The 27,690-nt window shown below is 45.3% G+C and overlaps 1 protein-coding gene across 3 annotated transcripts in view; it reads right to left on the minus strand.

Moving 5' to 3' along the window:
• Positions 1–287: 287 nt before the first annotated feature.
• Positions 288–27,690, minus strand: part of LOC139264716 (NEDD8 ultimate buster 1-like) — a 45,058-nt gene continuing 17,655 nt past the window's right edge. For all 3 annotated transcript variants that reach the window (XM_070881661.1, XM_070881664.1, XM_070881663.1), the window contains exons 9-15: positions 21,664–21,850; positions 21,120–21,227; positions 19,256–19,408; positions 14,269–14,418; positions 13,050–13,142; positions 7,936–8,104; positions 288–2,776 (exon numbers count right to left, since the gene is read on the minus strand). In XM_070881661.1, the coding sequence (XP_070737762.1) occupies positions 2,610–2,776; positions 7,936–8,104; positions 13,050–13,142; positions 14,269–14,418; positions 19,256–19,408; positions 21,120–21,227; positions 21,664–21,850 (1,027 nt within the window). In that variant the 3' untranslated portion in view covers positions 288–2,609. The remainder of the gene's footprint in view (positions 2,777–7,935; positions 8,105–13,049; positions 13,143–14,268; positions 14,419–19,255; positions 19,409–21,119; positions 21,228–21,663; positions 21,851–27,690) is intronic.

The following is a 27,690-nucleotide window of genomic DNA, read 5'->3' on the forward strand; positions in this document are numbered from 1 at the left end:
CGTTCAACCCAAAAACGCCTTGAACTGAACTGCTGGACAACTAAACTGACCAGGAGCCCCTAGGTCGGACTCCATCCAGACAATTAAGTTCCTACCAAGCAGAGAGGGAGCAAATGTTTTACTGCAGACGCATCTGACTTCTGCAATCTTACGTCAGTGGTCAGATAGCAATTAGAAACTGTTGGAGCAGTAACTACTTGTCACGCAGGATATCTGAATCCCTCGAGGATTCCTAAGTTTATACACAGACACACTCACACGCTCAAAGCAGTATTTGATCATTTTATTTCAGAATTTTAAAATGGCTTAAAAATTACAATTCCCCAAAAAAATGGGATTTTAAGAACAGAGGCAACACTTCACTACCTAATTCAGGCAAAACAAGATTGGAGTTCACTTACGCAGCATAATAAAATAAAAGGATGAAATGGAGAATGATCAATACTTCCTGACAAATTACATCGAGAATCAGAATTGTACGAGAGGAGAGGGGGTCTAAATTTAGCTTGGTTGTAAAAAAAAAAAAATAGTTTGTAAAACAGTAATTGATTTAAAATCGCTGAATTCCCCCCACAATCTATACTGTTTGAAAACATCTGATGAACAAGTGTGCTAGAGGGGAAAATAGTCTGTTCCGAAATCAATACTGGCCAGGGAGATTTTCCCTGCTCTTCTTTAAATAGTGTCGCGGGATGTGTTATGTCCACCCGATGGGGCAGATGGGAGCCTGGGTTTAAAGTCACGCCTGAAAGACAGCACCTCCAACGTGTGGCACATCCACGGTGCTGCTTTGAGGTGTCAGCCTGGATTCTCTGCTCTGTGGTACGGTTTGAACCAGCCACCTTTTAGCTCGCAGGCGAGGGTGCGGTCACTAAGCCAAGGCCAACACTAACTAAGTGAATCAGTGGAGGAATTCCCATGTCCCAGAACACGTGCCCTCCTGAGCCCATCGTTTCACAAGCGATGAAAGCGAGGGGGGGGGGGGGGGGGGCGGGGGAAAATGAAGAAAAGCTTAATTCAGCTAGGTTTCAGTTCAATCCAGTACCGTACAGCAAGTGCAAACATAAAGCACATTTCTCTTTATAAAATAATCTGTCAGTGTTATTGCTGAAATATTGGCTCTGTACACAAATATCACGAGTAAGACAAAATACATTTCCTTCAAAAATAAGATCGCATACGATTTCTATTTAAATTTATACATTTTTTACTGAATTTAAAAAGGAGCATTTCTACTTTCACATTTTGAAACTTCTGACAATTTGCAACAGGACTTTTCAAAATCTGTACTCAATTAGGTTTAAGCGCTGGTTATGGTTTTACCGCCTGCATTTTACAGCTCGACAGTCAATAGTGCCCCCAGGCCTGTTATTTAGAAATACATTGGTGGGGGGGGGGGGGGGGGGGGGAGGGGGGGGGCAGGGGAAACTACTGATTTTCCTGGAGCAAATTGCTTTGGAGTTTAGCCCTGAAGCACAGGAAGAAGTGAAGGGGATTGCAGTAGAAAATGAAGACGACAGCCTTAAGAACAGCATCGTGATCTGAATACAGAGGAAAAAACATGGCAAATATAGGCCTCTGAAGAACATTTGCACTTTGTCGTGGGTGCTGGTGTGATAAACCTCTACTTCAACAGGTACAGGTGGTCAACCTCAGTCTGTGGAGTGAGAAACCCAAAGTCATACATTCTCTCCCCATTAAGGCTAAGTTTGAGGTAGGGATAACCCTTGCTGTCCCAGCCTCGCGCCTGGTCTAATGTTGATGGAATTTATTTCAAACAACTGGTTCTTGAAACACTATCCTCTGTCTGTATGGTGTATATACAGTCAAGACTTAATGCTCGCAGTTGCACAAAGCCGGAGCAGGATGGAGAGCCATTAAATACCTGTGACCAGAACGCAGGGGAATAGCTTCCAATACTGATTGATGTCAAAGTAGAGAGAATACTGTGTTGGGGCAAGGGAGAAAATAACATTGTCCATCGAACATGGGTTGCAATTAATACTCCGGCTGTCAAACTCATCATTTAAGACCACCGCACTAGCTAGGAAAGTGGTCTGATGTGATCAAGCATCTTTGAGATAAAAATGGCAGAATTCTTGGTTTGACCGACAAGAAATCCAAATGGACATAACACTGGAGTCAGGCAGGTTTCCCTTGCGCTACCCATCTTCGACTAGAATTTACAGTTCAGTCGACGTGAAACCAAAACCCAGAGAAGCCAAATGAATGGCATCTTATCGCCAAATACAACTACCCGGCGCGAATAGCGGCCAAACTGGTGTCTGCCATTTACTGAAGGGACATCTATTTTGGAAACAAGAACACGGCTGGTAAAATAAACCCCTGCATTTACTGCCAAGGTGCAGGGCACATTCTCATTACTAATAATTGCACAAAAACAGATTTGATTTTTTTTTTAAAAAAGCAGGTGCCATGGCTTCAGATTTTTCTTTAAAAAAACTATTTTGGCAATCAAATCATTAACAGAAAGTTAAAAACAAAAGTTGATAAACTGTCAAAAAATAAAAAGGCCTATTTTGTAGATAGAGGCACGAGGCACAAATCAGTGACCAGGTTCTGGCGCCGGTTCCTTCATTGCTCGCTAATTATGAGGTAGATTGCTGTGACCTTTGTAGCCAAGTCTTGTACTTGATAATGACCTCCCTCTCCTCCTCCAGGGTCATGTCAAGGTAGTCCTCTTCATGTTCTGGGATATCTGCCAAAACCTCTTCCACAATTTCACGCTCCTTCCGTTTTTCTTCAGAGAACTCCTCTGGCGATACAAAATGAAAAACGAAGTCGTCATTTTTATGAAAAAAAGGTAAAAATGAGATATATATATCTATATATCTCTCATATCTGGCTGTCTGAAAATCAGACCGAAATTATTGTCCAAAAACCAGCGGGCTGGACTAGTTATTGGCTTCGCCACTGTATTAAACGGCATATGAACGGTCCGAGCCTTGCCGAATGACCCTCGAGCTGGCCCGACCCATGTCACCATTAGTATTTTGTCTCGGTAGCATATATTTATTAATATTAAGCACACTGGGTCAAATCACTATCTAGTTGCAACTGCTAGATTTGCTCGTATATGGACACAGGGTTAAAAATAATATTGGGCTTGGCTGTAGTGCCATAGTCAGATGCTGCTAGTACTCATTGTCCAGGTTCACATAAGAATAAAGGCCATTTGGGCAAGGTACAAGAGTGCAACCATTTGCATCACACCAATGAGTCAATGCCTGCAGGATATGAGGGAGGAAAACCAGAGATTGGGTGGAGGGAAAAGGACCTGAAGTGGTTAATCTATTTTCATTTAAATTACCTCAAGGTGACGATTCAATAAACAAGGTGACTGATGAAACCTAGCAGTCGAGGCTAATGGTTTCATGGTAGGTGAGGGTTACATGTTTCACTGAAATTCAAATTTAAACTGTGCTGTTACAGATGATGAGTTTATGCAAAAAAAAAAGCGCTCATCCTCAACCCCAAACAAGACCATTTCCTGCATTATAAAACAGTGACTACATTTCAAAAGCACTTTATTGGCTGTAAATCTTTGGGATGTCCGGAGGTCGTGAAAGGTGCTACAGAAATGCCAGTCCTCCTCTCGCTTTCTTTCATGCCGAGTGTGCAGTCGGAGAATTTCTGCCTTTAAACACTAGCTATGTAAAAACTGTGCAAAATCAAGTGGAAGCAGTCCATCTTTTACCCTACTTCAAAATGGACACCAGGAGACCAGGATTGGGATCCAGCCATTTGTTCCAGATATAATAAGGGCTTTCCTGCAGATGCCAATTCTATTCTACACAATGGATTCAGATATACGTGAGCAGGACGACATGGAAACAGTTGGCAATCAGTATCCTATCCAACAGTTCACACCATTATCTTTACCTGGGATGGCTCAGCTTGGACTGAAGGCATTTGATTGTTTAAGTACAGAAGAATTCTCTCAGGTCTCGTTCTGGCCAGTGGTTTGAACATTACAATAAATCCACATGATTCCGCCAGAACAGATAGTAAAAGTCGAAAAATAATTCATCCAAAAATTCTAGAAAAGGGTGAACTGGTTTGATCCAGGTAGTACACTCGCTTGCTGCGACTTATTGCTTCAGACTATTCGTTTCAGCCTGTGCTGACCTGGGGGCACCTTTCCACCTTCTAGTGTCAGCTGTGGCTTTAGTGGGTAGCAGCCTCACCTGAGTCAGAAGGTTGTGGGACTTGAGCACATAAATCATGGCTGACTCTCCAGTGCAGTACTGAGGGAGTGCTGCACTGTCGGAGGCGCCGTCTTTTGGATGAGAGGTTAAACCGAGGCCCAGTCTGTTCTCTCAGGTGGACATAAAAGATCCCATGGCATTATTTTGAAGAGCAGCAGGGAAGTTATCCCTGGTGTTCTGGCCAATATTTATCCCTCAATCAACATAACAAAAAACAGAGATTATCTGTTCATTATCACATAGCTGTGTGCGGGAGCTTGCTGGTGCACAAATTGGCTGCCCGATTCCTACATTACAACAGTGACTATACTCCAAAAGTACGTCATTGGCTGTAAAGTACTTTGAGATGTCTGGTGGTCACGAATCAGGAAGAATAGTGAGCATCCCGCTGATCTCCAGTGGTTGGAATCACAATTCAGGACCGGCCGTTAACCCTAGGCATGCTGTGCCGCACACGTGTATAGGGGCACGCAGAACTTGGTTCAGAGCAGACTCCCAGACTAAGGACAGTACCCGAGGGCCTGAACTGTAATACTGCCAGAGGGGGAAATAGAGGGAGCATCTTTTCCACTCACCCTTGCACATTCCAGGAGCCAGTTTGACAGTAACACTAAACACAAAGGCACCAAGTAGCAGGAGTCTCGCTCTCACATTGGTGAGATGAAGACTACCAGCTGCATGAATTCCATATGAAAACGAGTGTGTGTAGTCTTAGTCCTGTTCTTACTGGGTGTCTGTCTGCAGCAGTCTCCAGAATTCTGCACATGGTGGCAACCTCTGATCGACCAGACTGCCGTGGCAAAAAATGTTGCACTGACGCAGGGGCCTGGAGGTGGGGGCTGTTATGAAGTTGAGAGTAAAGCATATTGTTGGCACTGCAGAGAGAGATTTACCCTTCACCTAGCTTGCACTATACCTGACCTGGGAGTACTTCATGCTGACAAGAGCTGCCAAAAGTGGCTCTAATGTACCTCACCATAACATCCATCTCAGCTGTTCACCCCATTTCTTTGTTGTTGCTGCAGCAAGGCATGGGATATGAATAGGAGTTCGAGCTTTCCTAGCCTCCATTGCCCTTTCCTCATAAGGGTGTGTGTACATCGACTCAACAGCACAATATTGACAGGGATTGCAGCACCTGAAACGTACTCAAGAACCAAGGAGGAAGGGGATGGGTTTGGGGATTGCCCTACACACTAAGTGGGATCTGAATGTGAACTGGAATACAGAAACAAATCTATCCTAACCTTTTTAGAAACATAGAAAATAGGTACAGAAATAAGTCATTCGGCCCTTCGAGCCTGCACCACCATTCAATATGATCATGCAACTTCAGTATCCCATTCCTGCTTTCTCGCCTTACCCCCTGATCCCTTTAGCCGTAAGGGCCACATCCAACTCCCTTTTGAATATATCCAGCGAGCTGGACCCAACTTTCTGTGGTAGAGAATTCCATAGGTTCACAATTCTCTGGGTGAAAAAGTTTCTCCTCATCTCAGTCCTAGATGGCTTACCCCTTGTTCTGGACTTCCCAAACATCGGGAACATTCTTCTTGCATCTAACCTGTCCAATCCCGTCAGAATTTTATATGCTTCTATGACATCCCCTCTCATTCTTCTAAATTCCAGTGAATATAAGCCTAGTCGATCCAGTCTTTCTTCATATGTCAGTCCTGTCATCCCGGGCATCAGTCTGGTGAACCTTCGCTGCACTCTCTCAATAGCAAGAATGTCCTTCCTCAGATTAGGAGACCAAAGTGGCACACAATACTGAGGGTGTGGTCTCACCAAGGCCCTGTACAACTGCAGCAAGACCTCCCTGCTCCTATACTTAATCTAGGTCCAAACAAAATTCCAGGTATTTTTCTTCTTTAAAAACAGCGTTAAAGTGAGTCAGAAAGACTCTGATTCCCTTGCCTCCAGTGCTCAAGTAATTCTCTCAGGTGAATAGCGCAGAAGTGACGAGGCCCCAACTGTGTGACCTCACAGGGGGACGTAATAGATCCCATGGCACTATGTCGATGAAGAACCTCACCCCTGGTGTCCTGGCCAATATTTATCCCGCCTCCAACATCACCAAAGTAGATTATCTGGTCATTATCACATTGCTGTTTGTGGGAGCTTGCTGTGTGCAAATTGGCTGCTGAGTTTCCCACATTACGGGCCCAAGTTCCCACACGATAAAAAACGGGCGCCCCTCTGAGCTGGGCGCCCGTTTTTCGCACCTAAAACGGCGCCGGAAAACAAACGCGCGATTCTGGAGAGCCCTGCAGCTCCTTGTGTTTGGCACGGCGCCCAGGGGGGCGGAGCCTACACTCACGGCAATTTTGTAAGTGGGAGGGTACCATTTAAATTAGTTTTTTTTCCTGCCGGCAACACTGCCCGTGCACGTTGGCGCACACGCAGTGTGAAGGAAACATTGGCACTCGGCCATTTTTGTAGTTCTTTGTAGCTGTTTAATTTGTTAACATTCTTTAATAAAAGCACATCGGCTTCTTGCAGCCTTCTCTGTCTCCTCCCCTCCCGCGGGAACGGACGGCTGATTCCTTCCCCACCCGCCGCGGGGACAGACGCCTGCAGCATTCTCCCTGGCTGAAGCGCTGCCACAGGTAGGCGGATTCCTCCTCCTCCCCTCCCTCCTCCTCCTCCTCCTCCTCCTCCTCCTCCTCCTCCTCCTCCTCCTCCTCCTCCTCCTCCTCCTCCTCCTCCTCCTCCTCCTCCTCCTCCTCCTCCTCCTCCTCCTCCTCCTCCTCCTCCTCCTCCTCCTCCTCCTCCTCCTCCTCCTCCTCCTCCTCCTCCTCCTCCTCCTCCTCCTCCTCCTCCTCCTCCTCCTCCTCCTCCTCCTCCTCCTCCTCCTCCTCCTCCTCCTCCTCCTCCTCCTCCTCCTCCTCCTCCTCCTCCTCCTCCTCCTCCTCCTCCTCCTCCTCCTCCTCCTCCTCCTCCTCCTCCTCCTCCTCCTCCTCCTCCTCCTCCTCCTCCTCCTCCTCCTCCTCCTCCTCCTCCTCCTCCTCCTCCTCCTCCTCCTCCTCCTCCTCCTCCTCCTCCTCCTCCTCCTCCTCCTCCTCCTCCTCCTCCTCCTCCTCCTCCTCCTCCTCCTCCTCCTCCTCCTCCTCCTCCTCCTCCTCCTCCTCCTCCTCCTCCTCCTCCTCCTCCTCCTCCTCCTCCTCCTCCTCCTCCTCCTCCTCCTCCTCCTCCTCCTCCTCCTCCTCCTCCTCCTCCTCCTCCTCCTCCTCCTCCTCCTCCTCCTCCTGAATTTTTTTTATGTGTAGACAAGGTTTTTTCAGTTCTACAAAAATCTTCACTTGCTCCATTCTATGTTAGTTTGGAGTACATTTTCACTGTGGAAACTTTGAAATCAGGCGTCAGTGGCCAGACACACCCCCTTTTGAAGAAAAAATTCTGTTCCAAAGTAGAACTGTTCTAACTGACTAGAACTGCAGAAAAAAAAGTGGAAAATTGCGATTTCTAAGATAGTCCGGTCTCCACCAGTTGCTCCTAAAAATCAGGCGCAAATCATGTGGAAACTTGGGCCCTACAAGTGGCTGCACTTCAAAAATACTTAATGGGCTGTAAAGTGCTTTGGGACGACCCGAGGTTATGAAAGGCGCTAAATAAATGCAAGTCTTTCTTTCCTTTCGTCAAAGCTTTTGCACATTCACATTCTGCAAGGATGGTTCAGTTTTGCTAACTAATGTATTCTAAGCACCTTCGACCTCCATATCCTCAGGCGACGATGATGACAGAGGTGAATTACGTAGACTGGAGGGAAGAAATCCGCCGTGATCCATCAATGCCTGAACAGCACGCTCAATGTTCCCATTAAATCTCTGGAGGGCAATCTCTGCAGCAGAGTGATCAAAACCCAAAAACGCGACCTATCATTTTTTAAAAAGGGAAGACATTATTCTTAAAGTACAAAATTGACAGTATCAGAAATTTAATTATATATTAAATGTACACTTTTTTTTTGTAAATCAAGAACAAACCTTGAACCTTACCCCAAAAAAGGTATTTTTGTAAAACATCAGAAATTTGAGTCAAGCATGAAACCATAGGCGTCACAAAAGAGTGGGGGAGCGATAGTGATAGGGGATTCAATGGTAAGGGGAATAGATAGGCGTTTCTGCGGCCGCAACCGAGACTCCAGGATGGTACGTTGCCTCCCTGGTGCAAGGGTCAAGGATGTCTCGGAGCAGGTGCAGGACATTTTGAAAAAAGGGAGGGTGAACAGCCAGTTGTCGTGGTGCACATTGGTACCAACGATATAGGTTTAAAAAAAGGGATGAGTTCCTACAAGACAAATTTAAGGAGCTAGGAGCTAAATTAAAACGTAGGACCTCAAAAGTAGTAATCTCGGGATTGCTATCAGTGCCACGAGCGAGTCAGAGAAGGAATCGCAGGATAGCGCAGATGAATACGTGGCTTGAGCAGTGGTGCAGGAGGGAGGGATTCAAATTCCTGGGGCATTGGAACCGGTTCTGCGGGAGGTGGGACCAGTACAAACCGGACGGTCTGCACCTGGGCAGGACTGGAACCAATGTCCAAGGGGGAGTGTTTGCTCGTACTGTTGGGGAGGAGTTAAACTAATATGGCAGGGGGATGGGAACCAATGCAGGAAGACAGAGGGAAACAAAATGGAGACAAAAGCAAAAGACAAAGGAGATGAGTAAAAGTGGAGGGCTGAGAAACCCAAGACAAAAAACAAAAAGGGCCACTGTACAGCAAAATTCTAAAGGGTCAAAGTGTAATAAAAAGGCAAGCATGAAAGCTCGGTGCCTCAATGCAAGGAGTATTCGGAACCCAGGCGAGGGCTCTGAGCTAGTTAGAGTGGGTGAGAGCTCAGATGAACAGGACCCCAAGAAAGAATGCAAAAGGCAGGAGGCAACAGAGCAGAGTAGCACTGGGGTAAGTGTAAACCACAAGGTAATAGGAAGGGACAATATGTATGAATATAAAGGGGCTGCAGGAGGGGTCAAAACTAAACATCATGGTTTAAAAACTAGTATTAAAACACTACCTAAATGCACGCAGCATTCGAAATAAAGTAAATGAGTTGACTGCACAAATCATTACAAATGGGTATGATTTGGTGGCCATTACAGAAACATGGTTGCAGGGGGGCCAAGACTGGGAATTAAACAGACAGGGGTATCTGACAATTCGGAAAGATAGACAAGAAGGGAAAGGAGGTGGGGTAGCTCTGTTAATAAAGGATGATATCAGGGCAGTTGTGAGAGACGATATTGGCTCTAATGAACAAAATGTTGAATCATTGTGGGTGGAGATTATAGATAGTAAAGGGAAAAAGTCACTGGTAGGCTTAGTTTATAGGCCCCCAAATAATAACTTCACGGTGGGGCAGGCAATAATCAAGGGAATAATGGAGGCATGTGAAAAAGGAACGGCAGTATTCATGGGGAATTTTAACCTACATATCGATTGGTCAAATCAAATCGCACGGGGTAGCCTTGAGGAGGAATTCATAGAATGCATACGGGATTGTTTCTTAGAACAGTATGCTACAGAACCTACAAGGGAGCAAACAATCTTAGATCTGGTCCTGTGTAATGAGACAGGAATAATAAACGATCTTCGAGTAAAAGATCCTCTCGGAATGAGTGATCACAGTATGGTTGAATTTGTAATACAGATTGAGGGCGAGGAAGTAGTGTCTCAAACGAGCGTACTATGCTTAAACAAAGGGGACTACAGTGGGATGAGGGCAGAGTTGGCTAAAGTAGACTGGAAACACAGACTAAACGGTGGCACAATTGAGGAACAGTGGAGGACTTTTAAGGAGCTCTTTCATACTGCTCAACAAAAATATATTCCAGTGAAAAAGGGCGGTAAGAGAAGGGATAACCAGCTGTGGATAACCAAGGAAATAAAGGAGAGTATCAAATTAAAAACCAATGCGTATAAGGTGGCCAAGGTTAGTGGGAAACTAGAAGATTGGGAAAATTTTAAACGACAGCAAAGAATGATTAAGAAAGCAAGAAAGAAAAGATAGATTACGAAAGTAAACTTGCGCAAAACATAAAAACAGATAGTAAAAGCTTTGACCGATATATATATATAAAACGGAAAAGAGTGACTAAAGTAAATGTTGGTCCCTTAGATGAGAAGGGGGATTTAATAATGGGAAATGTGGAAATGACTGAGACCTTAAACAATTATTTTGCTTCGGTCTTCACAGTGGAAGACACAAAAACCATGCCAAAAATTGCTGGTCACGGGAATATGGGAAGGGAGGACCTTGAGATAATCACTATCACTGGGGGGGGAGGCGGGAGGAAAGAGGGGTAGTGCTGGATAGGCTAATGGGACTCAAGGTAGACAAGTCCCCTGGTCCGGATGAAATGTATCCCAGGGTATTAAAAGAAATGGCGGAAGTTGTAGCAGATGCATTCGTTATAATCTAACAAAATTCTCTGGACTCTGGGGATGTACCAGCAGATTGGAAAGCAGCTAATGTAACGCCTCTGTTTAAAAAAGGGGGCAGACAAAAGGCAGGTAACTATAGGCCAGTTAGTTTAACATCTGTAGTGGGGAAAATGCTTGAAGCTATCATTAAGGAACAAATAGCAGGAGATCTAGATAGGAATAGTGCAATCAAGCAGACACAACATGGATTCATGAAGGGGAAATCATGTTTAACTAATTTACTGGAATTCTTTGAGGTTATAACGAGCATGGTGGATAGAGGTGTACTGATGGATGTGGTGTATTTACATTTCCAAAAGGCATTCGATAAGGTGCCACTCAAAAGATCAAAGGTGCGCGGCGTCAGAGGAAATGTATTAGCATGGATAGAGAATTGGCTGGCTAACAGAAAGCAGAGAGTTGGGATAAATGGGTCCTTTTCGGGTTGGAAATCAGTGCTGGGACCACAACTGTTTACAATATACATAGATGACCTGGAAGAGGGGACAGAGTGTAGTGTAACAAAATTTGCAGATGACAAAGATTAGTGGGAAAGTGGGTTGTGTAGAGGACACAGAGAGGCTGCAAAGAGATTTAGATAGGTTAAGCGAATGGGCTAAGGTTTGGCAGATGGAATACAATGTCGGAAAGTGTGAGGTCATCCACCTTGGGAAAAAAAAAAACAGTAAAAGGGAATATTATTTGAATGGGGAGAAATTACAACATGCTGAGGTGCAGAGGGACCTGGGGGTCCTGGTGCAGGAATCCCAAAAAGTAGTTTGCAGGTGCAGCAGGTAATCAGGAAGGCAAATGGAATGTTGGCCTTCATTGCGAGAGGGATGGAGTACAAAAGCAGGGAGGTCCTGCTGCAACTGTATAGGGTATTGGTGAGGCCGCACCTGGAGTACTGCGTGCAGTTTTGGTCACCTTACTTAAGGAAGGATATACTAGCTTTGGAGGGGGTTACAGAGCCGATTCACTAGGCGGATTTTGGAGATGAGAGGGTTACCTTATGATGATAGATTGAGTAGACTGAGTCTTTACTCGTTGGAGTTCAGAAGGATGAGAGGTGATCTTATAGAAACATTTAAAATAATGAAAGGGATAGACAAGATAGAGGCAGAGAGGTTGTTTCCACTGGTCAGGGAGACTAGAACTAGGGGGCACAGCCTCAAAATACAGGGGAGCCAATTTAAAACCAAGTTGAGAAGGAATTTCTTCTCCCAGAGGGTTGTGAATCTATGGAATTCTCTGCCCAAGGAAGCAGTTGAGGCTAGCTCATTGAATGTATTCAAATCACAGATAGATAGATTTATAACCAATAAGTGAATTAAGGGTTACGGGGAGCTGGCGGGTAAGTGGAGCTGAGTCCACGGCCAGATCAGCCATGATCTTATTGAATGGCGGAGCAGGCTAGAGGGGCTAGATGGCCTACTCCTGTTCCTAATTCTTGTTCTTATGTTCTTATAAAATATGAAACCAGGTTGGTCACTCACCGGTGATCAAGTGGGAATCTCGTTTCAATTTTTTTGTTATAATTTTTTTAAAAACAATGAACTCTACATTGTGAGAAATTTTCCAATAATTAATGATTATACTGTACACCCTCAACCAGCGTCCAGATCCCAGTCTCAACTGGTCTTAGCATCACTAGGCCAGAGAAAGAGGAAAAAGGCATAATACCACACCCTAGATCCCAGCTTCTCTCCTACCCCTTTATTATCCAGAAAATGTATGTGCACGCATGCATGATGAGATTGAGCTCAACTGTGATACACAATGGCTCACGCAGAGAACAATCACTTGAGACATCATCGGCAGTCCCTCAAAATCGAGGAAGACGTGCTTCCACTCTAAAAGTGAGTTCTCAGGTGACTGAACAGTCCAATACGGGAATTACAGTCTCCGTCACAGGTGGGACAGACAGTGGTTGAAGGAAAGGGTGGGTGGGGAAGTCTGGTTTGCCGTACGCTCCTTCCACTGTCTGCGATTGATTTCTGCATGCTCTCGGCTTCGAGACTCGAGGTGCTCAGCAACCTCCCCGACGCACTTCCTCCACTTAGGGCGGTCTTTATCCAGGTGCCGGTGGGGATGTTGCAATTGATCAAGGAGGATTTGAAGGTGTCCTTGAAACATTTCCTCTGCCCACCTGGGACTCGCTTGCCGTGTAAGAGTTCCGATATATATTGGAGGGTGTCTCACAGCCCTGGAATTACACCCAGAGTAACCAACATCTTGAGAAGGGGAGCATAAAGTGGAGGGGGAAAGAGGAAGAGGAACTAAGAATTTGGGGTGTGGTTAATGCAGTGAGCCACCTACACAGATTCACAGATCAAAGCGCGAAGAAACAAACTGAGTGCAAGTTATCCATGATCGTGGAACAGAAACAATACACACCTGATTAATTGTTTCTTCAGAGACCTGGACTCGGCTACTTGGTCCAGCTTCTTCATCATCCAGGTAGGCTGGCTCAGGGCTGTGTTTAAGTATCTGGAAGAAAATTCAAGAACAGCTTGTGAGGGGCAGTCTAAAACCTACATTAATGCCGCACATCTCAGCAATGAGAAACGTTTGTGGTATTCAAAATGGGTGCAACACAAAATGGAACCTTTTTAAAAAAATTAAAAAATCTGGTTGTTGAATAGCGCATGCGTCTAAATAACAATCATACTCAGAGGATGAGAGTTTTGGTTGATTAGCAACAAATTGAAGTTATTTAATAAATTATGGGACAATTTTCCCCAAATACTTCAGGTGCTAAAGAGCATCCGAGGTGGCCAAGATGGGGCCTTAAGCTGAAATGCCACTTTAGCCCACGTTTAGCATACGCCGCCATCTTGGTAAAGGAGTTGGAGCTTGCACTAGGATCGGCTGCCCAGAGGATTGTTAAGGGGCTGATGGCCACTTAAATTGCCTACTATTCAATTGCCACAAGTGCCTGTTCATTGAGGAGGCTGCACGATCTTTTGGTGATTAAACACCCTCGTAACAGCAACCAGCTAATTGGGAATAAACAAGTCACTGCTATGGATTTTGCGCACTACTTAAAAAAGGTACATCACTGTTTATTGTTCACTTGCTCAGCTGAAGTCATCCTCGACCCCGAGGGACTAGCTATGGTGATGATGCTGGAAGATTGAAGAGGATTTTTGGGAGACTTTCTGGGACACTAGGTCAAGACGCCACCAACATTTATTCTGGAAATTGTCTGAGGACTTTACTAAAAAGAGTAAGTGCCGTGCTACTCTACCTTATAGGACAAAGGGAGTAGTTGGTCATTGGCATCTTGCTAGGGGACCCCCTTTGTCTGCAGGAGGAATGTGAGGAGGACATGAGGCCAGGCAGAGTAGCACCAGCACTCTGAAACCACTTCACATGGAGGCTACAGCTTAGTGCACACTTTGCTTTGGAATCGTCTGCCCGTCACTTTTACTTTTCACGGTTACACGTGTTGAATCATCTGTGGCACCAATAAAGAGCAGTGTAGGAACGGTATCTTTTTCCAGGGGTATTCCTGCCACAGCTTCAGCCAGACCATGCATAAGTCAGCAGTAAAACTGCAGTGAGGTTTCTTTCATAACACTATACATAGTTCTGAGCAGTGAAAATGACCGACCTCTATCGCACGGCCCAAGTTATTATTGGCGAATCGGAATGCCTTGGCGGCAGCCTTTTCCGAGTAACCCATCGCCATCAAGGAATTCACAGCTTCTTGTTTTTTCTTTTTTCTCTCCACTCTCTCTTTTCTCCTTATTTCAGCTTTCTCCTACAAAGTACAAAAAATAGTCTCATCTGTTAAATGTCTGAGTACCCTTAGTTGGAACAAGAGTTCTAAGAGCCAAAATAAAATTTCGGTCCATTTAAAAAAAAAAAATGGAGAAAAGGCGGCGATAAAGACCCTGCAAATTGGAGATCATGTCACATCACTCCGCGGAGGGTGAGCATATGCAATGGCTAGAAATTTAGCTCCGGAACAGAGGCTGAATTCAACCAAAAGCACACGAGTCTGATAATAGTGCAGTTAGATGCAGAGTGAATGCCCTCTACATTGCCGCAGTAGTGTTTTAACCCATCATCAACAGTGTTTGTTCACTTCCCACACAAGCCATTTAAGGCCTTTAAGCGAGAGACTGCAAGATGCAACTCCCACTTTATGATCCGAGCTAAACTGCGATAAGGACGTCGAGTAACGGCGAGTCACCAAAGCCGAGGGCTTCTTTTACCCACCTCATTGCTACATTGGCAGGGTCCTGCAAACCAGCCAGTCTCCTGGCCCAGGGAGGCTAAGTAGCATTGGCAGAAGCAAGGGTAAAGGGGAGAACACACCTCTCAACATTTCAAATGATCCAAAGTAGAACCTCCAACATCCACCATGGCGAGGGGAACCAGTCGCCCTCTGCCAGGACAGTACAACATCAGAGCACATGGTACTAGTCAGTTTAATGGGGAAGAAGTTGAAGGGTGGTCAGGAGCAACGAGAGGAGGAAACAAAAACCATGAGTAAGGTCAGTCCGTCGGTGTGCTGAGAGAAAGGCAGAGAGTGTCCAGGCAGTTTATTGTAAGACTATTGCAGAGCAAGCCTGTATACGCCTCAACTGTTTCAGTGCTGGACTGACCAAAGGGATCATTCTACTTCTTAATTCAAGGCAACGCAGTGATTTATTATTCTTAAAGGATTAGAAGTGATGCAAAATTGCATTACAACCATTACTCTGTAGGCTCGTTGCAGTCTGTAAAATAAACCTTGAAAAAGCTTGAGTTACAAGTAGAGCACCTGCTTGATTCCAGTGTTACCCCATGACAAGCAAAATGGCTAAAGAGAGCAACTGGCTTGGAGAAGATCAGAGAAGCACACTGAAGGAATGTGTGAAAGGCATGTTATCCAGCTCAGATCAAAAGGAGGTCTTATTGTTGCACCCACAAGCTACATCAGCACAACATTATATATTAGGCAGTATGGGTGCACCGCTGCACACAGGATATGTGTATCGCTTACAAGGAGTGAACATAACATAATATGAACAGGAGTAGGCCATTTGGCCCCTCGAGCCCGCTCCAACATTCAATAAGATCATGGCTGATCTGATCTTAGACTCAGCTGCACATCCCCGCCCGCTCCCCATAACCCTTTACGCACTTATTGCTAAAAATAATCTGTCTATCTCCGCCTTAAATAAATTCAATGACCCAGCCTCCAAGCTCTCTGGGGCAGAGAATTCCACAGATTTATCATCCTCTGAAGAAATTTCTCCTCATCTCAGTTTCAACTGGGCAGCCCCTTATTCTAAGACTATGGGCCCAAGTTTCCACATGATTTGCGCCTGATTTTTAGGAGCAGCTGGTGGAGAACGGACTATCTTAGAAATCGCAATTCTCCACATTTTTTTTTCTGCAGTTCTAGTCAGGTAGAACAGTTCCACTTTGGAACAGAATTTTTTCTTCAAAAAGGGGGCGTGTCCGGCCACTGACGCCTGATTTCAAAGTTTCCACAGTGAAAACGTACTCCAAACTAAAGTAGAATGGAGCAAGTGAAGATTTTTGTAGAACTGAAAAAACCTGTTCTACACATTAAAAAAATCAGGCGCAGGTTACAAATTAGGCGTCCAGAACGAGGTGGGGGGGGAGGGGGTGGGGAAGGGAAGTCATTAAATTCTATAATAAATCCTTATTTATACTTATAAAAATATTATACAAATAAATCCAAACCTGAATAAACATTTATAAGCAAAGGTTAAATAAACCATCTTCCTACCTGTGTGAAAGTGCTTCAGGCAGGCCTTTCAGGACCGAAGGCTGAACGGGCCGGCCCGAGACATCGGTCAGGGCCCGTCCCCAGCACCAGATTTACAGGTAGGTGGCGTTGGGTTGGGTCGGGTCGGTGAGGTTTGGTTCGGGGAGGGGGAAAAAGGAGAGAGAGAGAGAGAGAGAGAGAGAGAGAGAGAGAGAGAGAGAGAGAGAGAGAGAGAGAGAGAGAGAGAGAGAGAGAGAGAGAGAGAGAGAGGTCGGATCCAGTCCGGGAGCGGGAGTCGGGTCGGGTCCAGTCTGGGGGGGGGGGGGGGGGGGGGCGGGGAGCGGGAACAGGAGCTCGGGTCGGGTCCAGGCGGGGAGTGGGAACAGGAACGCGGGTCGGGTCCAGTCGGGGAGCGCGGGTGTCGGGTCTGGTCCGGAAGCAGGGAGCGGGTGTCGGGTCTGGTCTGGTCTGGAGGCGGGGGCGGGGGTGGGTGGTAAGCGGGTGTCGGGTCTGGTCTGGAGGCGCGGGGGGGGGGGGGGGGGGAGGCGCGGGGGGGGGGGGGGGGGGGGGGGGGGGGGGCGGGGAGCGAGTGTCGAGTCTGGTCGGGGGGGGGGGGGGGGGGGGGGGGGGGAAGAGAAGCAGGAGCTGGCCGTGGGAGGAGCCTTATTCACGCAGCCCCAGTGAGGCCATTCAGCCAGGGCTAGGGGCTGCGTGCTTCGGGCCCCTCCCACACAGTTTTGGGCGCCTGGAGCTACTGCACTTGCGTGCCCACTGTAGCGCGCATGTGCAGAGGTCCCGGCACTGTTTTCAGCGCAGGGACCTGGCTCCGCCCCCCCACAGCTCGTGCTGGCTGCGCAGAGGGCAAGCGGACCTGCAAGTAGGTGGAGAATACCGAGGATTTTTTTAGCCGCACTTTGTGGCGCGAAAAACGGGCGTCCAGGTGGGAACTGCGCCGTTCTAGGCGCGTGTGCAAGCTTGGGCCATATGTCCCTAGTTTTAGTTTCCCCTACGAGTGTAAATATCCTCTCTGCATCCACCTTGTCGAGCCCCCTCATTATCTTATAAATTTCCAATAAGATCACCTCATTCTTCTGAACTCCAATGAGTACAGGCCCAGGTCAACCTCCTCATTTCCTGAATCAACCTAGTGAACCTTCTCGGAACAGCCTCCAATGCAAGTATATCCTTTTATAAATACGGAGAACAAAACTGTACGCAGTACTCCAGGTGTGGCCTCACCAATACCCTGTACAGTCGTAGCAGGACTTCCCTGCTTTTATACTCTATCCCCTTGCAATAAAGGCCAACATTCCATTTACCTTCCTGATTATTTGCTGTACCTGCATACTAACGGTGTTTCACATGCACAAGGACCCCCAGGTCCCTCTGTACTGCAGCACTTTGCAATTTTTCTCCATTTAAATTATGTGCTTTTCTATTTTTTCTGCCAAAGTGGATAACCTCACATTTTCCCACATTGTACTCCATCTGCCAAATATTTGCCCACTCACTTAGCCTGTCTATATCCCTTTGCAGATGTTTTGCTTTCCCACCTATCTTTGTATCATTAGCAAACTTGGCTACATTACACTTGGTCCCTTCATCCAAATCATTAATATAGATTGTAAATAGTTGAGGACCCAGCACAGATCCCTGCGGCACCCCACTAGTTACCGTTTGCCAACCGGAAAATGACCCATTTATCCCGACTGTTAGTTAGCCAATTCTCAAATTCATGCTAGTATTACCCCCAATCCCATGAGCTTTTATCTTGTGCAGTAACCTCTTGTGGCACCTTATCAAATGCCTTCTGGAAATCCAAATACACCACATCCACTGGTTCCCCCCTTATCCACCCTTCTCGTTATATCCTCAAAGAACTCCAGCAAATTTGTCAAACATGATTTCCCTTTCATAAAACCATGCCGACTGTGCTTGACTGATCATGCTTTTCCAAATGTCCTACTACTGCTTCCTTAATAATGGACTCCAACATTTTCCCAATGACAGATGTTAGGCTAACTGGTCTATAGTTTCCTGCTTTCTGTCTGCTTCCTTTTTTAAAGTAGGGAAGTTACATTTGCGGTTTTCCAATCCGCTGGGACTGCCCCAGAATCCACTATCTCTGCAGCTACTTCTTTTAAGACCCTAGGATGTAAGCCATCACGTCCAGGGGACTTGCCCGCCTTTAGTCCCATTATTTTACAGAGTACTACTCCTTCAGTGATAGTATTAAGTTGCTCCCCTCCCTACAGTCCCTTGATTATCCACTATTGGAATGTTTTTAGTGTCTTCTACCATGAAGACAGATATAAAATATTTGTTCAATGTCTGCCATTTCCCTGTTCATTATTAATTCCCCAGTTTCATCCCCCAGGGGATCAACATTTACTTTAGCCACACTCTTCCTTTTTATGTCGAAACTCTTACTATTTCATGCTTGTTTACTTTCATAATCTATCTTCACTTTTTTTTGTCAAGTCGTTCTTTGCTGGATTTTTAAAATTTTCCAATCTCTGGCCTCCCACTATTCTTAGCCACATTGTGTGCCCTTGTTTTCAATTTGATACCATCCTTTATTTCCTTAGTTAGCCACGATGGTTATCCCTTCTCTTACAGTCTTTCCTTCTCATTGGGATATATTTTTCTTGAGTTATGAAATATCTCCTTAAATGTCTGCCACTATTAATCAACTGTCCCATACTTTAGTCTATTTTCCCAGTCCACTTTAACCAACTCTGCCTTCATACCTTTGTAGTCTCCTTTATTTAAGCTGTCTAACACCACTCAACCCAAGAGATTATCCAGGGCAGACCCAAACACTAACAGGTTACTCAGAAAAACTATTACTGCGGATCCTTAGTATAATTACCTCTCTCCTCTGGTAGATGTGTGATGCAGCAAGATCAATATTGTCGTCACATGCTCGCAAACCTAACCGTGCCTCCTGGGCGGTGAATCCAACACTCATGAGTTGCACCACCTTTGTATCGTCCACAGAAAGCTTTCCCAATAACATTTCTGCCTGAATCAAGTAAAACAGGGAGAAAACATTTATGAAACAAAAAAAAAAAAACTTAGAATCAAACACTGCTTATTCTGCTCAGATCTCGAAATAAGAATGGAAGGGTGAGATTGGCTATAAGGTAGCAATCTAACGGACAAGTCCAAATGGTCACCACATTACAGGAAAGATGTGATTGCACTAGAGGAGATTTACAAAGATGCTGCCAGGACTGGAGAATTTTAGCTATGAGGAAAGATTGGATAGGCTGGGTTTTTTCTCTCTTTGGAACAGAGGAGATATAATTGAAATGTATAAAATGAATGACCTGGATAGAGTGGCTAGGAAGGACCTATTTCCCTTAGCAGATGGATCAATAGCCAGGGGCATAGATTTAAAGTAATTGGTATAAGGATTTGGGGGTGGTGGAAAGAGTTGGAGAAATGTTTTTACCCAGAGAGTGGTGGGGGTCTGGCACTCACTGCCTGAAAGGGTGGTCGAGGCAGAAACCCTCGTCACATTTAAAAATACTTGGGATATGTACTTGAAGTGCCGTAACCTGTAGGGCTACAGACCACGAGCTGGAAAGTGGGATTCGGCTGGATAGCTTTGTCAGTCAGCACAGGTACGATGGGCCAAATGGCGTCCTTCTGTGCTGTAAATTTCTACGATTCTATACAGTCATCACATAAACCATCTAAACCTGGTGATTAGATTGCAACCTGTAAGAACTCACCAATCTCCAGAAATGGCTATACTGTGTTGTAACTTTTTCTAAGTGGTCAATGTTTTTGGGTTCACTGGGAGCATAGACACTCCACCTCATGAAGATGCTCATATTGAAGGAAGGATTAATGTAATTATATAGGGCAGACCACACCTGGAGTATTGTGTACAGTTGTGGTCTCCTTACCCAAGGAAGGATATACTTGCTGTAGAGGGAGTGCAGCAAAGGCTCTGATTCCTGGGATGAGGATGGATTTTCCTATAAAGGAGAAATTGAGTAGACTAGGCCTATATTCGAGTTTAGAAGGAGAGGCGATCTAATTGAAACATACAAAATTCTTACAGGGCTCGACAGGGTAGATGCAGGGAGGATGATTCCTCTGGCTGGAGAGTCTGGAACCAGGGGTCAGAGTCTCAGAATAAGGGGTTGGCCATTCAGGACTGATGAGAAGCTTCTTCACTCAGAGGGTAGTGAATCTTTGGAATTCTCTACCCCAGAGAGCTGTGGATGCTCAGTCGTTGAGTAAATGCAAGACAAAGATCGACAGGTTTTTGGATATTAAGCGAATCAAGGGATATGGGGATAGTACAGGAAAGTGGCGTAGAGGTAGAAGATCAGCCATGATATTAAATGGTGGAGCAGGCTCGAGGGGCCGAATGGCCTACTCCTGCTCCTATTTATGTTATTATAGCCAAGTTTATCAAATAATAATTACAATATAATAATTTACATGTGTTAAATCTTCAACCTGCATGTGCATGGATCTCAAATCATCAAATTCTCCCTCAATAGTCGTCATGAATCCTAGTAGTACCTTCAATGCCTATTTCAGTTTATACAATACTGATATCCAGACCTCTACTAAAATCAGGCCTGACTTTAATAAAAAAGGAAAAAAAGACAAAGCACTTTATTGTTACACATCACTACGGAATTAAGCAGAATGGAAAGTGATTAAAAAAAAAAGTTAATGACTACAAACAGAAATGGAGCTGAATCCTGCACCTCATTCAGATGGTTTTTAGTCTGATCCAGTTTTCCTTTATGGTACAATACCACTCCCTGGAGAAGCTTCAGCCGCATATATAGCACCTGTTCATTGGCAGTGTTGCCCTATAAAAGGCAAAATGAGCAAACAAAAAAGCCGGCTTAGACAGCAATGCAAGTTGTAACACATCAGAAAAGAGCAGAGTACAAGTGATGGAAAAAAACTAGAACAAATATATAGCTGCATAAATTAACATGCTCTTCCCCTGAAAAATCCACAGCTTTCTCGTCTAGCAATAGTTTGGAAACTCAGCCAGTGGCAGCAAGCTGGCAGTAAATTCATTTAAGGGTTCAAGTGACATCACAAACAAGTAAACTGTATAGTCGGCAACAGTTAATTCAATTTGGGAGGAGAGATTACGGCTGTTGGCAGGATTGCGATTTTACAGTGCTAACTTGCAGTTTAAGTGGAAAATTAGTATAGACACTGACGTGGCCAGACAAATTCTGCCAAAACAAAAGATTATTGAACGAGGCTTTTCAAAAAAAAAAACGAACAAACCTTCAGGTTGTAGAGTCGCTCCAGGTTCTCTCCGTAGCAGTTATTCAGCCGGGTTTGGGCCCGCTTTAATCTCTCCTCCGCATCACGAAGGCAGTCGAGCTGCTCCAGCTGAAGATAACACCACACGACTTCCAGTTGTAGGACTGCATGATTATCCACGATGTTCAGGAGCTCCGACCCGCACTTTCTAAAGGGACAAATCCTGCATCAATATCTCATTTAAATATCAAAAGCTTCATGGTTGATGGTTAGCAGTGACATAGAAACATAGAAAATAGGTGCAGGAGTAGGCCATTCGGCCCTTCTAGCCTGCACCGCCAATGAGTTCATGGCTGAACATTCAACTTCAGTACCCCATTCCTGCTTTCTCGCCATACCCCTTGATCCCCCTAGCAGTAAGGACCTCATCTAACTCCTTTTTGAATATATTTAGTGAATTGGCCTCAACAACTTTCTGTGGTAGAGAATTCCACAGGTTCACCACTCTCTGGGTGAAGAAGTTCCTCCGCATCTCGGTCCTAAATGGCTTACCCCTTATCCTTAGACTGTGACCCCTGGTTCTGGACTTCCCCAACATTGGGAACATTCTTCCTGCATCTAACCTGTCTAACCCCGTCAGAATTTTATATGTTTCTATGAGGTCCCCTCTCATTCTTCTGAACTCCAGTGAATACAAGCCCAGTTGATCCAGTCTTTCTTGATAGGTCAGTCCCGCCATCCCGGGAATCAGTCTGGTGAACCTTCGCTGCACTCCCTCAATAGCAAGAATGTCCTTCCTCAGGTTAGGAGACCAAAACTGTACACAATACTCCAGGTGTGGCCTCACCAATGCCCTGTACAACTGTAGCAACACCTCCCTGCCCCTGTACTCAAATCCCCTTGCTATGAAGGCCAACATGCCATTTGCTTTCTTAACCGCCTGCTGCACCTGCATGCCAACCTTCAATGACTGATGTACCATGACACCCAGGTCTCTTTGCACCTCCCCTTTTCCTAATCTGTCACCATTCAGATAATAGTCTGTCTCTCTGTTTTTACCACCAAAGTGGATAACCTCACATTTATCCACATTATACTTCATCTGCCATGCATTTGCCCACTCACCTAACCTATCCAAGTCGCTCTGCAGCCTCACAGCATCCTCCTCGCAGCTCACACTGCCACCCAACTTAGTGTCATCCGCAAATTTGGAGATACTACATTTAATCCCCTCATCTAAATCATTAATGTACAGTGTAAACAGCTGGGGCCCCAGCACAGAACCTTGCGGTACCCCACTAGTCACTGCCTGCCATTCTGAAAAGTACCCATTTACTCCTACTCTTTGCTTCCTGTCTGACAACCAGTTCTCAATCCATGTCAGTACACTACCCCCAATCCCATGTGCTCTAACTTTGCACATCAATCTCTTGTGTGGGACCTTGTCGAACGCCTTCTGAAAGTCCAAATATACCACATCAACTGGTTCTCCCTTGTCCACTCTACTGGAAACATCCTCAAAAAATTCCAGAAGATTTGTCAAGCATGATTTCCCTTTCACAAATCCATGCTGACTTGGACCTATCATGTCACCTCTTTCCAAATGCACTGCTACGACATCCTTAATAATTGATTCCATCATTTTACCCACTACCGATGTCAGGCTGACCGGTCTATAATTCCCTGTTTTCTCTCTCCCTCCTTTTTTAAAAAGTGGGGTTACATTGGCTACCCTCCACTCCATAGGAACTGATCCAGAGTCAATGGAATGTTGGAAAATGACTGTCAACGCATCCACTATTTCCAAGGCCACCTCCTTAAGTACTCTGGGATGCAGTCCATCAGGCCCTGGGGATTTATCGGCCTTCAATCCCATCAATTTCCCCAACACAATTTCCCGGCTAATAAGGATTTCCCTCAGTTCCTCCTCCTTACTAGACCCCCCGACCCCTTTTATAACCGGAAGGTTGTTCGTGTCCTCCTTCGTGAATACCGAACCAAAGTACTTGTTCAATTGGTCCGCCATTTCTTTGTTCCCCGTTATGACTTCCCCTGATTCTGACTGCAGGGGACCTACGTTTGTCTTTACTAACCTTTTTCTCTTTACATATCTATAGAAACTTTTGCAATCCGTCTTAATGTTCCCTGCAAGCTTCTTCTCATACTCCATTTTCCCTGCCCTAATCAAACCCTTTGTCCTCCTCTGCTGAGTTCTAAATTTCTCCCAGTCCCCAGGTTCGCTGCTATTTCTGGCCAATTTGTATGCCACTTCCTTGGCTTTAATACTATCCCTGATTTCCCTTGATAGCCACGGTTGAGCCACCTTCCCTTTTTTATTTCTATGCCAGACAGAAATGTACAATTGTTGTAGTTCATCCATGCGGTCTCTAAATGTCTGCCATTGCCCATCCACAGTCAACCCCTTAAGTATCATTTAATCATCTGTGAATTTTGTGTTCAACAATGGGAGGGATAGTTAACATTACAACAGTGACTACACTTCAAAAAGTACTTCATTGGCTGCAAAGCGCTTTATGACGTCAATTTGTCCGCAGCATAACTAAGACCGCCTACTGCCACCTCCGTAACATTGCCTGCCTCCGCCCCTGCCTCAGCTCTTCGGCTGCTGAAACCCACATCCATGCCTTTGTTACCTCTAGACTTGACTATTCCAACACACACCTGGCTGGCCTCCCACGTTCTACACTAAACTTGGGGTCATCCAAAACTCAGCAGCTGTGCCCTAATTCACACCAAGTCCTGCTCACCCACCACCCCTGCTCACTGATCTACATTGGCTCCCGGTTAAGTAACGACTCGATTCCAAAATGCTCATCCTGGTTTACACATCCATCCATGGCCGCACCCCTCCCCATCTCTAATCTACTCCAGCCCCCCAACCCTCCGAGATTTCTGCACTCCTCAAATTCTGCCCTCTTGAGCATCCCTGATTATAATCTCTCAACCATTGGTGGCCGTGCCTTCAGCTGCTTGGGCCCCAAGCTCAAACTCCCTCCCTAAACCTCTCCGCCTCTCTATCCTCCTTTAAAACGCTCCTAAAAACCTACCTCTAACCAAGCTTTTGGTCATCTGCTGTAAATTCTTGTGGCTCAGTGTCAAATTTATCTGTTTTGTCTTAGAACACTGCTGTAAAGTACCTTGCGATATTTAACTATGTTAAAGGCACTATATAAATAATAGTTGTTGTAGGTCATGAAAGGCGCTATATTGAGAGAGTGTGCAATGAAGGTTCACCAGTGATTCCCGGGATGGCAGGACTGACATATGAAGAAAGACCGAATCGACTAGGCTTCTATTCACTGGAATTTAGAAGAATGAGAGGGGATCTCAGAAACATAAAATTCTGACGGGATTGGACAGGTTAGATGCAGGAAGAATGTTCCCAACGTTGGGGAAGTCCAGAACCAGGGGTCACAGTCGAACAATAAGGGGTAAGCCATTTAGGACCGAGATGAGGAGAAACTTCTTCACTCAGAGAGTGGTGAACCTGTGGAATTCTCTACCACAGAAAGTTGTTGAGGCCAGTTCGTTAAGATATATTCAAAAGGGAGTTAGATGTGGCCCTTACAGCTAAAGGGATCAAGGGGTATGGAGAGAAAGCAGGAATGAGGTACTAAAGTTGCATGATCAGCCATGATCTTATTGAATGGTGGTGCAGGCTCGAAGGGCCGAATGGCTTACGCCTGCACCTATTTTCTATATAAAATGCATTTCCTTTTATGCAAAATTGAAACACTTTCCATTTCAGGCATCCAGCTGGGCAGGACCGGAACTAATGTCCTAGGGGGAGTGTTTGCTAGTGCTGTTGGGGAGGATTTAAACTAATACGGCAGGGGGATGGGTACCAATGCAGGGAGACAGAGGGAAACAAAAAGGAGGCAAAAGCAAAAGACAGAAAGGAGATGAGGAAAAGTGGAGGGCAAAGAAACCCAAGGCAAAGAACAAAAAGGGCCACTGTACAGCAAAATTCTAAAAGGACAAAGGGTGTTAAAAAAACAAGCCTGAAGGCTTTGTGTCTTAATGCAAGGAGTATCCGCAATAAGGTGGATGAATTAACTGCAAATAGATGTTAACAAATATGATGTGATTGGGATTACGGAGACGTGGCTCCAGGATGATCAGGGTTGGGAACTCAACATCCAGGGGTATTCAACATTCAGGAAAGATAGAATAAAAGGAAAAGGAGGTGGGGTAGCATTGCTGGTTAAGGAGGAAATTAAGGCAATAGTTCGGAAGGACATTAGCTTGGACGATGTGGAATCTATATGGGTAGAGCTGCAGAATACCAAAGGGCAAAAAACGTTAGTGGGAGTTGTGTACAGACCTCCAAACAGTAGTAGTGATGTTGGGGAGGGCATCAAACAGGAAATTAGGGGTGCGTGCAATAAAGGTGCAGCAGTTATAATGGGTGACTTTAATATGCATAGATTGGGTTAACCAAACTGGAAGCAATACGGTGGAGGAGGATTTTCTGGAGTGCATAAGGGATGGTTTTTTAAACCAATATGTCGAGGAACCAACTAGGGGGGAGGCCATCTTAGACTGGGTGTTATGTAATGAGAGGATTAATTAGCAATCTCGTTGTGAGAGGCCCCTTGGGGAACAGTGACCATAATATGGTGGAATTCTGCATTAGGATGGAGAATGAAACAGTTAATTCAGAGACCATGGTCCAGAACTTAAAGAAGGGTAACTTTGAAGGTATGAGGCGTTAATTGGCTAGGATAGATTGGCGAATGATACTGAAGGGGTTGACTGTGGATGGGCAATGGCAGATATTTAGAGACCGCATGGATGAACTACAACAATTGTACATTCCTGTCTGGCGTAAAAATAAAAAAGGGAAGGTGGCTCAACCGTGGCTATCAAGGGAAATCAGAGATAGTATTAAAGCCAAGGAAGTGGCATACAAATTGGCCAGAAATAGCAGCGAACCCAGGGACTGGGAGAAATTTAGAACTCAGCAGAGGAGGACAAAGGGTTTGATTAGGGCAGGGAAAATGGAGTACGAGAAGAAGCTTGCAGGGAACATTAAGACGGATTGCAAAAGTTTCTATAGGTATGTAAAGAGAAAAAGGTTAGTAAAGACAAACGTAGGTCCCCTGCAGTCAGAATCAGGGGAAGTCATAACGGGGAACAAAGAAATAGCAGACCAATTGAACAAGTACTTTGGTTCGGTATTCACTGAGGAGGACACAAACAACCTTCCGGATATAAAAGGGGTCGGAGGGTCTAGTAAGGAGGAGGAACTGAGGGAAATCCTTATTAGTCGGGAAATTGTGTTGGGGAAACTGATGGGATTGAAGGCCGATAAATCCCTAGGGCCTGATGGACTGCATCCCAGAGTACTTAAGGAAGTGGCCTTGGAAATAGTGGATGCATTGACAGTCATTTTCCAACATTCCATTGACTCTGGATCAGTTCCTATGGAGTGGAGGGTAGCCAATGTAACCCCACTTTTTAAAAAAGGAGGGAGAGAAAACAGGGAATTATAGACCGGTCAGCCTGACATCAGTAGTGGGTAAAATGATGGAATCAATTATTAAGGATGTCATAGCAGTGCATTTGGAAAGAGGTGATATGATAGGTCCAAGTCAGCATGGATTTGTGAAAGGGAAATCATGCTTGACAAAACTTCTGGAATTTTTTGAGGATGTTTCCAGTAGAGTGGACAAGGGAGAACCAGTTGATGTGGTATATTTGGACTTTCAGAAGGCTTTCGACAAGGTCCCACACGAGATTAATGTGCAAAGTTAAAGCACATGGGATTGGGGGTAGTGTGCTGACATGGATTGAGAACTGGTTGTCAGACAGGAAGCAAAGAGTAGGAGTAAATGGGGACTTTTCAGAATGGCAGGCAGTGACTAGTGGGGTACCACAAGGTTCTGTGCTGGGGCCCCAGCTGTTTACACTGTACATTAATGATTTAGATGAGGGGATTAAATGTAGTATCTCCAAATTTGTGGATGACACTAAGTTGGGTGGCAGTGAGAGCTGCGAGGAGGATGCTATGAGGCTGCAGAGCGA

The sequence above is a fragment of the Pristiophorus japonicus genome, chromosome 5, assembly GCF_044704955.1.
Source record: "Pristiophorus japonicus isolate sPriJap1 chromosome 5, sPriJap1.hap1, whole genome shotgun sequence".
Lineage (NCBI taxonomy): Eukaryota > Metazoa > Chordata > Chondrichthyes > Pristiophoridae > Pristiophorus > Pristiophorus japonicus.